Below are 11869 nucleotides of genomic sequence, written 5' to 3' on the forward strand. Positions count from 1 at the left end.
CTCCCATTATAATATTTTTTTTTTTAAACCCCTTCGTGGATTAACGGCACGAGGGGTTGTGTGGGGTACCTCACTTTTATTATGTTTTATACCCCGGGTTGCTAAAACCCGCCCCCCCCCCCCCCCCCCCCCCTTTTCGGGCTAAGATCGCGTACCGCGTCACTGGCTTACTGCGCCACGTGCCGGCGCGCCAAAAACCTTCAATGTTCGAATGACTGTCGCTTGCAGATACACGAACCACTCTTCCTGTTGATGCGCGTGACTTAAGAAACTGGAACGAAAAGAGGCATCTTGCGCGTCGGCGAAACATTTGACTACCATGGGAAAGGCTGAGCAAGATCAGACCTCCGACAAGGAGGGCAAGCTCGACAAGTGGGGAAGGTCATTGTACGTATGAAGACGTTCGACTTTGATGATACAACTGAGCCTTTCACCGCGCGCAATGAAGGAGATGCTTGGCTAATCGACGCGTCAAGACAAAAGCAGTTTGGAAAGGGGGAAATCGCGCTGAAACATGCCATCGGTCTTGGCCACCAGCCGATTGTTGTTCCCGTCACATCCCCAGTTCTCGACGGACCGCCCCGCCCCGTCGAAGTTGGATGGCATCCTGTCGCGGGCCCAGCTGGGAAATGGTTCGCTGAAGACACGAGCCTGGGCAAGATTATAACGCAGAAGGTCAATGAGTACCCAGATCCCACACAGCACTGGGCCGTGCTCGTGGGCGACTATGCCCATCAGCTGTGGATGGTGAGTATCACTCTCGACACCATACACTGCACCATGTTGCAGGTAACACGTTACTAATATGTCCCAACGGCATCCAGGACGAAGATTTTTATGTGATATATATCAATGAAAAGTTCAACCGCAATGAATGGAGAACATTCAAGGTAGGAGACACGCGCTTCAACGACGATGCAATCCGTCGAACAGGTACGCCTGAACGCCAACAGATGGCTTCGTGACATCTATCCACGAATACTAACCGAAACACAGGCGAAATGGTTATAGAGAGCATCAGGGAGGCTCAGCCGGCATACAACGTCATTACAAATAACTGTCAGACATATGCATTGCAGCTTCTCGACGCCATCGATGTCAGCGTGGAGAAAGAGTTCGGTACCACGCGTGCCGTATTCGAGAGAATGTTTGGCCGCGGTAAGGTGATAGATCTGTTTTCCGATACCGAGGCACCTCCAGCGCAGGGGGAACCTATCGGGCCTCCCAAATTGGCACGCTCAGATACGATATCAATGGCCCAGCAGGTGATGAACGACAACACAGACCAATTGGGCGTCGGCGGGGAGTTGAAGCAGAGCAACAGGCAAAAAGGCGGGAACACAGAAGCATCTACTGCATCGCCCGATGGGTCAAAGGAGACAAAAAAGCCCAAACGCAAGATACTTTCCTTTTTCAAACGGAGTTAATGTAGACGAATTAAGCTAATGTCCAGAGTATACGTTTTAGATGCGGCTGCTTGGAATTCCAAATGCTCGGTGCGTGAGACTCTGTAGATCTCCTTTTTGACACTCCCGCTATCAAGTACACCGAGACCTCCCATCCTTCTTGGCCTTCCAAATGGCGCAGTTGCCGAGCCGAATGAGCTCCATCATGAAATCACACATGGCCTGCACGTAGTCAATCTCGTCTGCGGAGAGGTTGCCCAGTGGTATGCTACGGATAACTCCCACGGCCGTTGTGAGATGTTCAAGATCGGAGTCGGCGCCTTCGCCCAGCGGATGGATGAGGATGTTGACGAACAAGGACATGGCGGCTATGGGCGCATAAAAGGCGATGTGCCTAGACATAGGTCAGCTTCGTGTTATCAGTGTGTTAGAATAGTCTTACCAGAAAGATTCTTCCCCCAGTCTATGGATTGGTTCCTTCAAAATGATGATTGTTGAACGTCCAGCTTCCAAGGTAAGTTCACTACTCGAGTGGGCCACGCTGTGCAAGTCTTCTGGCATCTCTGCCCGCTCGACTAGAGCAGCGCCACATCTCCGGACTGTCGCATGTATCAAGGTCAAGATATATCGATATTCCAACTGAAGATTTATACGTTGAAGGATCTTGGGAGGGCTGGCGTCAGCTGTGATGGCAGCTGGTTCGGGCGGATGGGCAAGCGTGGGCCTCATGTCTGGAGGGATAGATAGACGCCAATTTTCGAGTTCGTCATCCAGGTGGCGTAGCCGGAGCAAATGCTGAGAGTCCGGGATGCCAAAGGCTCCGGGGGCGTAGAGGAAGCGATAGACCTGTTCCTTAAAGATACTGAGTCGAAGCGAGTGAATACTGGCTGTGTGTTGCCCTGAATTAGTTTCGTCGTCCCTCTGTGGCAGCGTCATGTCACAATAATCGCCCACGAGAAGAGGCGGCTTTCCAGAGCGTAGTGCGATGTCCTTGTCGAGCGCATAGCACACCCAAAACAGAGCTCTGATATGGCGGCGGGCGCGATCGGCTGGAAGGTCCTCGGCAGACATGGCCATTATTGGTGGAGGGAGGTGTCCTCCCAAATCACATACCATACGACAGAGCAGTGAATGTAACATGCTAGCCTTCTCCCAATACCCCCTCGATATTCGAAACATTTGCTGCGCTGAGTGTGAGTTTCACTGTAAGGCTGACAAACCAGGCAGTACTTACCAGCATTAGATGTGCCTGCAGGCTGTCAAGGCTTGGGCTTTCTGCGACAAGCGCCAAAGCTGCCTCTGCTTTGCGAGCAGACGTCTGGCCCTCCTCAACGGCGGGATCGTCTCTGATTGCGTTTGATCGAGCTGTGACAGCAAGCAGAGCCCAAACGCATGCCTGGCTAGAGATTCGTGCTTCCATAGAAGATTCATTGCACTCGAGGGTGTGCGCCATGCGTATTGTGTCCATGAACAAGACGGGATCAACGACATTGAAAATGAATCGGGATCTTGATTTGAGGAAAAGATCGAGAGCCACATGCGTTAATAGCACGTCTGGGAAGCTACCAATAGACCTTTGGCAGATCTCGGAAGACGGCCTTGACGTGTCGGATAGGACGACGTCGGACTTCAAGGTGAGGAGGAAGAGTTTGGGCAGTGCACCATGTTGACCTGTTCTTGAAGAGATCCATCTTTGACCAGTTTCTGACACAATCGGGATGCCTCTGAAGTACCAGTTCACTCCATTGTACTTTTCATCAGCATTGAAAGAGTTCCAACTGGTGCTGGAGGAGAAGAAGCTTGGGTTTGGGGAGATAGCAGCAGTTGACGGCAGGTCTAATATCTGCGCTTGCTCAGGGGCGGTGGGCGCGGCAAGACCGGCAGGAGGCTCCCTGACTCCGGTTGAAGCAGGACAAGAGCTGGCATCTATGGGCTCTGGTGATGGTTGAGTTGCATGATGTTGATCTGGCAAAGATCTTTGCGTGAGCTGTTCTTCAAGGTGACTAATTCGGCGCAACAACGCGTGCGCATCTTCACCTGAGATGCTAATTGCAGTACGTTAGCTCGTCATACATGTATCAGAGTGCGCAGAATAACTCACGCCGACTTTCTCTTCTTCTCCCTGGTGAAAGTGCAAGGCACGTTGCGATGCTTGCACCACTCGCAAGGCGCTTTTGGAACAGGAATCGTGCATTGAATCTAGATAGTAGAACAACATGAGCATTGACGCGTCTGCCAATCTGATCCAAACGTCAAACCATACCTTTCGCTTGTAACAGACATCACACGCCCGCCGAGGAGGCATCGCAGGACGTGGCGACCGCACGTATGCGTGGGTATGCGTACATGCTGATGCTGACGGAGGTTCGGCGTCCGTGGAAAGAACGCGCGAGTGAGAGGAAATGGAAGGCGCTAACGTCGGCAGGCGAGACCGATGCAGCTAGAGTGGAGCTAAACGGAGGTTCTGTGCCGCTTACATAAAGCAGTTTTGAGGTTTCTCATTGGGCAGAGTCTCAAGCATCGCGAAAGGAGTCGAAAATCCAAGGACCCAAGTTTCAACGCGCGCCGACGACGCGCCCAACAAAACATTACGCTTGTCTTCGTGAACAAGTCATGACAGCATTCACTCCCAAGCCGCTCAAGGCGAAGACGATCGTTGAAGCTGGATAAATGGACCATCACCAACATTAAACTATCAGGAAAGATCCAGGCTGCAGCACCATGGCTCATTTTACTCTCGCGCAAACTTCAATATCCACACGTCGCCCAACCTCTCATTGTCTTCGCTGAGCCCGCCATGAACAATGACTGTGGGAGCCTCTCCTTCATTCAGGGAGACATCGGCGTCGAACCACCCTCGAGCTGCAGGCGCATCTCCGGCGATTGAAGGCTCGATCTTCTGCCAGGTGGCCCCCTCAATGTCCCAGGCCCACACGTCGCCCAGCATCTTGCCCGCGCCTGCGTGACCAAGAGAGCTCGGATCGCGCTCGCCGAACAGGGAGATGAGGTACTTGGACTCTAGTGCCAGCAGTGCCGCGACACTCCTCGGTTCGGGGCCTTGGGCATTGTCTGCGATGTAATTGACCGAAGACCACTTGTTTTGACCAACATCCAGGATATCGAGAGCACCCCCCTGCTCGGTCTTGCCATCAAATCCTCCCACACGATATATTTTGCCTCCGACATGGGCGATTGAAGTACCGCCTCTCGCAGGCTCCGGGGCAGAAGCCAACTCGCGCCAGCTCTTCTCCTGCACATCAAACGCCCACATGTCCGAGAGCCTGCCCGTCTCAGGACACCCAGCATGGACGTAGATCGTTCTGTTGCCGTCTGATGTGATCGCATGGTAGCTCCTACCAACGGGAAAGGGAGCCTGGGGATCTGTCGGCTTGATGAGCTGCCAAGAGTTTTCCGTCGTGTTGTATTCCCACAATGCCCCGTCCTCCTCGACAGGGTGCATTTCAAGGCCTCCGCGTCCTGAGAAGAGGTAGATTTTTTGCCCGATGGTGGCGCTTGGGCTGCCGACACGGGGGCAAGGTGCCGTGCCTGAACTGGCTTCCACCGTCTTCAGCGCAGGCTGCTTGACGTCCAAGATGTCGAACAAGTTATCAACAGGCTTTCTTGGAGCCAATTCGCCACCGAAAACGTAGATGTTGGGGCCGACAACAGAGACCGCCTGCGAGGATCGACGAAGGCGGTCTGCCGAAGCCAGCTGCGTCCATTGTGCGCCCGTGATGCCCATGATTGCTTGTGATTGCTGAAAGAAGAAATTGAAGAGCTGAAGTAAAAACAGTTACCGAAGAAGAACGACAACTGAACAAGCTATCTAAAGACTTAAATACCTGGTGGCTACAAAGACCACGGAGGCCGAGTTCCGCTTACACAATCTAGACTACCCTCATCACCACCAACTCAACGAGCCTAGCTTCGGAAGTGGCCTCCGAGTGGTCCCTGGCCAGAGAACATTTACCAGTGGCACCGGAATCGACAACTTGAAGTTTTCTTTCAAAACTCCAGATCACGGGCTCATGTTTTTCAAAATGTCAAATGTCATCATGCTGATTCTCCCAATACCTCGAGACGCAACCTCCAGCTGCTTTCGCATTTCCGCACAAGGCACCGACACGTTCAAATTCTGGCGTCCCACTGTCCACTGACATAGAAGCATCCTCCCGCAATAGAGCCGTCAAGCAATGCATTATCAACCAGACATCAAGTCGCTACCTCTTCTAGGTCTACTGGGTCTGGTGGAAGCTCAGAGGAGGAAAGGAGGTGGTGACTTCGGAGGAGGGGGAGATTGTGACCCACGATGACAATGGTGACAACGGCGGCGGCTCCGACAACGGGATAGATGGCGGCTCCAGCCTGCCAGACAATAATGCTCCGTGTGGCTATTGGGCACGGCAGGACACCTTTGGCCTGCCTGGACTCTACTACAATGGCACCTTGACAATTCGACACAACATGACCCATAACACCGCATGGGACGACGAGAACAAGGACCTTGTGACCAGCGAATGCGACAACGACGATAGGTCGCCCAAATCATACGAGTATCCGGCCATGATCCTGATTGCCCCAACAGGCAATGAGTCGGATACCAACCCCATGCACTGGGTCCTGAGAGGGTTTCAGCCCTCCCATCAGCAGCCGTACCGGCAGGATGATATCGATTTCCTGCAACGTTGGGTGTACGTTCGATCGAGCGACTTTGTTGTGACCAACAAGACGTACTTGTATGACACGCCTTACCGGCCCTTCTTCGCTGATCACCTTGAAGAAACCGGCGCCACCAAGTACGACCAAACCACTCGAGTCTACTGGAAAACCACAGTGGCGTCGGATGATGGCGGGACATTTTCGGCGCAAGCAGTGTATACCGAGATGCCACCGCTGCTCGACGTCGACAATCCAGCTTATAGGAATAGCCCGGACTGGAGGGCTGGCCTCAGGACCAGTCAGTACATTACGCTCAGCGACGTGTGCAAATACAACCAAAAGTTACTAGACGACTGGTATGATGAGGACGACATCGAGGCGATACACGACGCTGCTGGACAGGCGATACGGAGACAGGAAAATGACATATGGGAGGCGACAGAGCCCACCGTGTGGCTCGAGAAGGGGGCGACCGTCGAGATGGAGGACATTGGCGCCGAGAAGATGCGGTGGACACTTCAGGCCACACTGGACAAGGCTGTGCCGTGGAAAGGAGCACGAAAGGGAGGGGTCTGCTCGGACACGACACCCTTTGAGTTTTCGGATTTTGTGCCCTTTACATCGAGGAACAACGATGAGAACTCGTCTGTCGAAGCGTCTGTTCCTTGGAACATTACACTGGATGTAAGCTTGTTATTTGAGGGGTTGTTGATCAAAGCCAACAGTACCACCCTGGACGGAGAGGAAGATGGGAAATTGCTGTTCGGTATGAACAGTTCATGGAGCAGGAAAACGAAGATAACGAAGACAGTGCAGCATCCTTTCAATCCGCGATTTGGGGATGTCTTCTGTGCGCTGTAGTTCACTTGCTCGTTTAAACTGAATTTTCGAGTGTATCTAGTCAATGGAGATTGCATAAAGTTTCAAAATATGCAAGTCCTCGGGTCCTAGGCCGCCTATAGCGTGTACAGGTACCTGGGGTTGTGCTCTCCCATTTCGTTAATCTCCTCCTCCGTCTTGCCCTCCATTCTCCAATCCTCAAGCCCAGCAAGCTTACGCTTGTTCTTGTTCCTCAGATGGAAGTACAGCGTGGTGTGAACGACCATGGCGAAGACCAGCATGCCAATGGCGGCGCTGTAGCCGGGGATGTATCGGGGGGTGTACTCATCGGTGTAGAGGAATGGCGCAGGGACACCTGCGGCGTTGCCGATGGTGATGAAGATGCCGCTGGCAAAGGCGCGCTTGCCGTACCGAGGCTGGTTGACGGTGATCCAGGCCATGCCTGAACCAGAGCAGGTCCAGAGGCCAGCCGAGACGAAGAAGCAGCCAACAAAGCTCATGGCCACGGACCTGTGCGCGAGAAGAAGGGCGTACCCGATGATCATGACGACTGCACCTCCTACGCAGAAGATGCCTCTCTGCTGGATTCGGTCGCTGTACATGGCGGCGGTGAGGTAGGTGCCAAAGCCCAGGATGTAGACGGGGATGGTGAGGGCATTGACCTCGGCGCTGCCCCAGTCCTCCTGGCCCATGTCCCGGATGATGGTGGGCAGGAACACGCTGAAGCTATAGAGCACCGAGTGGCTGCAGAACTGGGCGAAGGACAGGGCCCAAATCTTCCAATCCTTGACTCCGGCAATGACATCTTCCTTGTGCATCTGCTGGCCGGCCGCTGTCTGTCCGATCTCCTGCTGACGCAGGAGGACGAGGTTTTGACGGTCTTCAGCGGATAGAAAGCTTGCTGTCTCGGGGTCGTTGGGCAGAATCCAGAGAACCAGCGGCGCCGTCAGGACAGTGGAAATGCCGTTGATGGTGATAAGCCAGCGCCAGGCGCGCCATCCGGCCGTGCCCTCGCCGCCATTGTCCATCTGGCCGATGCCGTAGGCGACGAGGCCACCGACAGCACCAGAGATGGCCGAGATGGAGTAGAAGTAGGCATTGCGTAGAGAGATGTGTCTCTTGGTGTAAAAGGTGGTCAAGTACAGCATGATGCCGGGGAACAGACCCGCCTCGAACAGACCCAGGAGCAGACGGCAGGCGATGAGAGCGGCGTAATTGTTGACGAAGCCGGTGAACGTGGCGACGAGGCCCCAAAAAAAGATGAGGCCTGACAAATACCGCGCAGGCTTCATCTTCTTGATGATGAGGTTGGATGGCGTCTCAAATAGGCAGTAGGTGACAAAGAGAATCGAAACGGCGAGCTGGAACTGGCTGCTGCCCTCGGTCATGCCCAGGTCCTCCTCGATGCCGAAGAGACGCGCATTTCCGATACCGACTGCCGAGGGTCAGCTTCAGGTTGGAGACGGTGTACGGGCTGCTGACTCACCTCGGTCCATGAAGTTCATGAGATAGATCCAGCAGCAGATGGGGATGATGCGCCGGTCAAGTTTCTTGATCAAGCGTTTCTCCGTCTCCGCGTCAACGAGGAGAGGAGCTGGGGCATGCTCGACCGACGTGGACGCATCTTTGATCGAGCCAGTGGACGACTTCTCGGTGTGGACGGTGTCCACCAGGGTATCGACTTCGGGGGCCATGGTTGCGGCTGGAGAATGAGATGATGAACGGCGAGAGAAGAAGGTGTGAGCGTGCCGAGTCGGCCTGCTTGGAATCGGCGGCCTGCGCAGCTTATATGTGCTGCCAGCAGCGCGCGCGTGGGTATGGGCTTTCGGGCCAAAGGACAAAACCCCAGATTTCCCCAGGAGGGGAAATGCCCCTTATCTTGCTGCCAAGAATTGTCCTTGTCTCGTCAGATTTGCCAAGTCCAAGCATGATGATCCAAACCAGGTCGAGTCTTGTGGTGATAGGTCCAAGTGAGGCCCGGCTCCGTCAAGAGTGCTACTCTGAGGCCCGTGCGGAGTGTGAAGCAAGGGTTGCCATTGGGCCACGAGGGTCTGTGTGCTGTGCACGCCATGGACCCAGCTTATAGCCTATAAGCTATCAGATCCCTGAGTCGACCCCAGCCCACTCCAGGCAGCGGGCTGCGTAAATGGAGATACCTGCCGCGACGGAACCGAACACGGTAGATCGTTGGCGCCAATGGGTGCAGAAGAAGTATGCACGCTTTCTCCCCAAGGCCCACGAACTTTGCGGATCCATGGCCTTTGCTCGAAGTTGTAGAGCGTGATTTCATGTTCTGGCCGTCTTTGACTTTCCATACGATTGGAGCCCAATGTCGCAAGACCAAGAGATTCGGCAGTTCTCAGCCCTGACCTTAAAATTAAGCTTGATCTTTTGCTTATTCGATTGGCTCAGGGATTCGAGAGTCAGCTTCCACTCGCTTCCCCGCAGTGCCCCCGTACCCCCGCACCAACATAGCCTCGACGGACCAAGAACCCAATTTGTCGAGTCAAACTCTGCTAGGCCTTATCCAGGCAGTGGACCGGCGTAGTTTGCAACCTGTAAGCCAGGCTCAACTTCCTCTGGTCCGATGGATGCGTGAATCTAGCTGACTTGGCTACCCTGTTAGAACAAGAAGTCTCAGCAAGTTGTGGCGACTGCAACCTGCGTTGTCCACATACATGTAGGCAGTGTGGCAATGCGGCGAGCATGGCAAAAGCACGTGGACGACAATCTGACTCATGATAAAGATCCCGAACATTTGAGGACAACAGAGCGCCCTTGAGCCTTTGTCAAGGTGTCCTGCATGATGGCGTCTTGGATAAATTGACACCACCATCAGGAACCACGCGGCTGGTATGAGGAGATTACAGGTTCACTAGCGAGCTAGTCAGAATCATTAGCTGCTACGTACCGCACGCAATGAGCAAATTTCGGCCGAATGGCATAATCGCGTTGTATTAGGGAGGAGAAAATTGTGTTAAAATTGAATATTCTTGCAATTGCGGAATACGGAGTAGGTTGTAAGCCAGTGTGCTTCTATTGGTGCAGAAATACGTAGACTATCCCCGAGTCCATCAGGGTGCCTCGGGGGCCAGCAACGATTCACGACCTACCCTGTAGCAGCGACAAAGTTCAAGTTCGGCGGTTTCACTACTCGAAATGACAGGGAAACAAATACCGTTAACATCTAGACACACGGATTCGCAGCCAACTAGGTTTGGTACGGCTCAATTTTCCTCCCTCTCACCTGTTTTCCTAGTGTTTCCTCTTCCAACCCAGGCTTGGGAAAACAATATAAATCGGGTGCCTTTCTGTTTTTTTGGCACACTTTCTGTACATCCATTGTGAAAGCGCTGCTTGCCCTACAAATCTAGTTGATATCGGGGATTCGTCCGCACAGCTTCGCCATACCGTAAAAACAGGAGCGGCACCGGAACCAGGGCCAGCGCAATGAACCCGAGGGTTGAGTTTCCCCAGCCGAGACCCAAAGCACGATACAAGGGCGGGCCTGCCAGAGGGAGGAAAGCGCCCAGGATAGATCGCAGAACTGCCAAGGCAGCCAATGCAGACGCGGCGTACATGGTGTATGTATCCACAAGGTACGTTTGAACTGACATCTGCGATGTGAGTCAGCCAAATTGAATGCCACGGCCAGCGAAATAGCAGTCCATACCAAGGATAGGTTAAGGCCTACCCCCAAAAGAGAGGTGGCACATATAGGGACTATCCAGTGGACCTTGTAAAGGACAGTCCAGCCATACATGAATAAGCAGGCTGGTATGCAAAGCGCCGCTGGTATCATGAGGGGAAGGCGAAATTCCGGCTTGGGACTTTTGCCTTGGCTCATTCTCGAGAGAAGTCGATCGGAAGCGAAGCCGAAAATCATGTTCCCAATGAGGAGACCAATGGCTATGCCAAGGTATGCGAGTCCGATCTCGCCGATTGAGAAGTCGTATATCTCGCCAAAGACGGTGGGTATTGTGACAAAAAGGAGGAACTGGTATGAGTAAACAATTGCAATGAATATTGAAAATAGGAGAACAATGGGTGAGCGGAACAGAAGAATGAACGGACGTCGTATGCATCGGAGGATACGCTCTCGTTGGCTAAGATCGTCGCTTAGGCTTGATTTCAAGGAATTGTTCCCAGTTTCTCGTCTGAGCCGGTTCACCTTGCGCTGGAGTATAACAGGAGGATAGGTCTCTGGTACAACGATGAAGAAGAGCAGTGTGGTAGCAGCACCCTGCTCGATGCAATCGATAATTGTCAGCCACACCAGGACGTCGTGGGCTGTTGGTGATGTGCTTTTGCACGCTGGGGACACATACCACAATCGCAACTATCCAGAAAACCCATCGCCACCCCTTCAGCTCAGTCACGGTGCCTCCAAGCACAGGTCCGATAGCTGGACCCATCAGAGGACCAAAAGTCCACGCAGCCATGGCTCGGCCGCGCTCTTCTTGAATAAAGAGGTCGCCCACCGTCGCACCCCCGACTGTCAATACTGCTGACGCCTCCATTCCTGCCAATAACCTGAAGAGAATAAGGGTTCCTAGGGTCGGGCTCGCCGCGCAGCCCACGGTGAACAGGGTGAACAGAACATTGGTGACATGGTAAGGGATGAGACGGCCATGGAGTTCGGACATGGGTGCGACGAGGAGTGGTCCAAGTGCCAGTCCAACGTTATACACGCTGACGACAAAAGGACCGAGTATATCGCTGTCCTGGTCAAATTCGAGCACAGCCTGACTCACTCCCGGCGCAGCAATTGACGAGCCCAGGGCGCTGAGCACGCACGCAATTAGTGAATAAAACACGGACCGCAATGACGGGCCTACAACATACACAATAAAGCTCATGGCCGCGAGGACAAACACAATGAGCCATTTCCTTGACACTGGCCAGTTGACCGCCATTTCGGGATCATTGGGACCTTCAAAGTCGACCAAGACGTCCGTTTCCTG

General features: G+C 53.6%; 5 protein-coding genes across 5 annotated transcripts; 2 read left to right on the forward strand and 3 right to left on the reverse strand.

Annotated features, from left to right (window-relative positions):
• Positions 1-137: 137 nt before the first annotated feature.
• On the forward strand, positions 138-1427 carry F5Z01DRAFT_745923 (uncharacterized protein; the record flags this gene model as incomplete). Its single annotated transcript, XM_046266938.1, has 3 exons — positions 138-747; positions 825-933; positions 997-1427. Exons 1-3 carry the CDS (start codon positions 394-396, stop codon positions 1425-1427), a joined length of 894 nt encoding a protein of 297 aa, XP_046113720.1. The 5' UTR covers positions 138-393.
• A 111-nt stretch (positions 1428-1538) lies between these two features.
• F5Z01DRAFT_684377 (uncharacterized protein) lies at positions 1539-5148 on the reverse strand (the record flags this gene model as incomplete). The annotated part of the gene is made up of 6 exons (XM_046265924.1): positions 1539-1800; positions 1849-1912; positions 1934-2588; positions 2641-3451; positions 3508-3605; positions 4216-5148. The coding sequence occupies 6 exons, from the start codon at positions 5146-5148 to the stop codon at positions 1539-1541; spliced, it is 2823 nt and encodes a 940-aa protein (XP_046113721.1).
• A 578-nt stretch (positions 5149-5726) lies between these two features.
• Positions 5727-6926, forward strand: F5Z01DRAFT_631008 (uncharacterized protein; the record flags this gene model as incomplete). Its single annotated transcript, XM_046261760.1, has 1 exon — positions 5727-6926. A coding segment is annotated over one exon (1200 nt), but the record flags the coding sequence as incomplete, so codon positions are not given.
• A 47-nt stretch (positions 6927-6973) lies between these two features.
• Positions 6974-8795, reverse strand: F5Z01DRAFT_441103 (major facilitator superfamily domain-containing protein). The gene is made up of 2 exons (XM_046259773.1): positions 8392-8795; positions 6974-8340 (listed from the first exon to the last, which is right to left on the reverse strand). The coding sequence occupies exons 1-2, from the start codon at positions 8597-8599 to the stop codon at positions 7022-7024; spliced, it is 1527 nt and encodes a 508-aa protein (XP_046113723.1). The 5' UTR covers positions 8600-8795; the 3' UTR covers positions 6974-7021.
• Positions 8796-9896: 1101 nt separating this feature from the next.
• F5Z01DRAFT_715359 (CefM protein) lies at positions 9897-11854 on the reverse strand. The gene is made up of 4 exons (XM_046266513.1): positions 11751-11854; positions 11237-11690; positions 10579-11151; positions 9897-10522 (listed from the first exon to the last, which is right to left on the reverse strand). The coding sequence occupies exons 1-4, from the start codon at positions 11819-11821 to the stop codon at positions 10268-10270; spliced, it is 1353 nt and encodes a 450-aa protein (XP_046113724.1). The 5' UTR covers positions 11822-11854; the 3' UTR covers positions 9897-10267.
• Positions 11855-11869: the final 15 nt, after the last annotated feature.

The sequence above is a fragment of the Emericellopsis atlantica genome (assembly GCF_019669845.1).
Source record: "Emericellopsis atlantica unplaced genomic scaffold F5Z01scaffold_49, whole genome shotgun sequence".
Classification (NCBI taxonomy): Eukaryota; Fungi; Ascomycota; class Sordariomycetes; order Hypocreales; family Bionectriaceae; genus Emericellopsis; species Emericellopsis atlantica.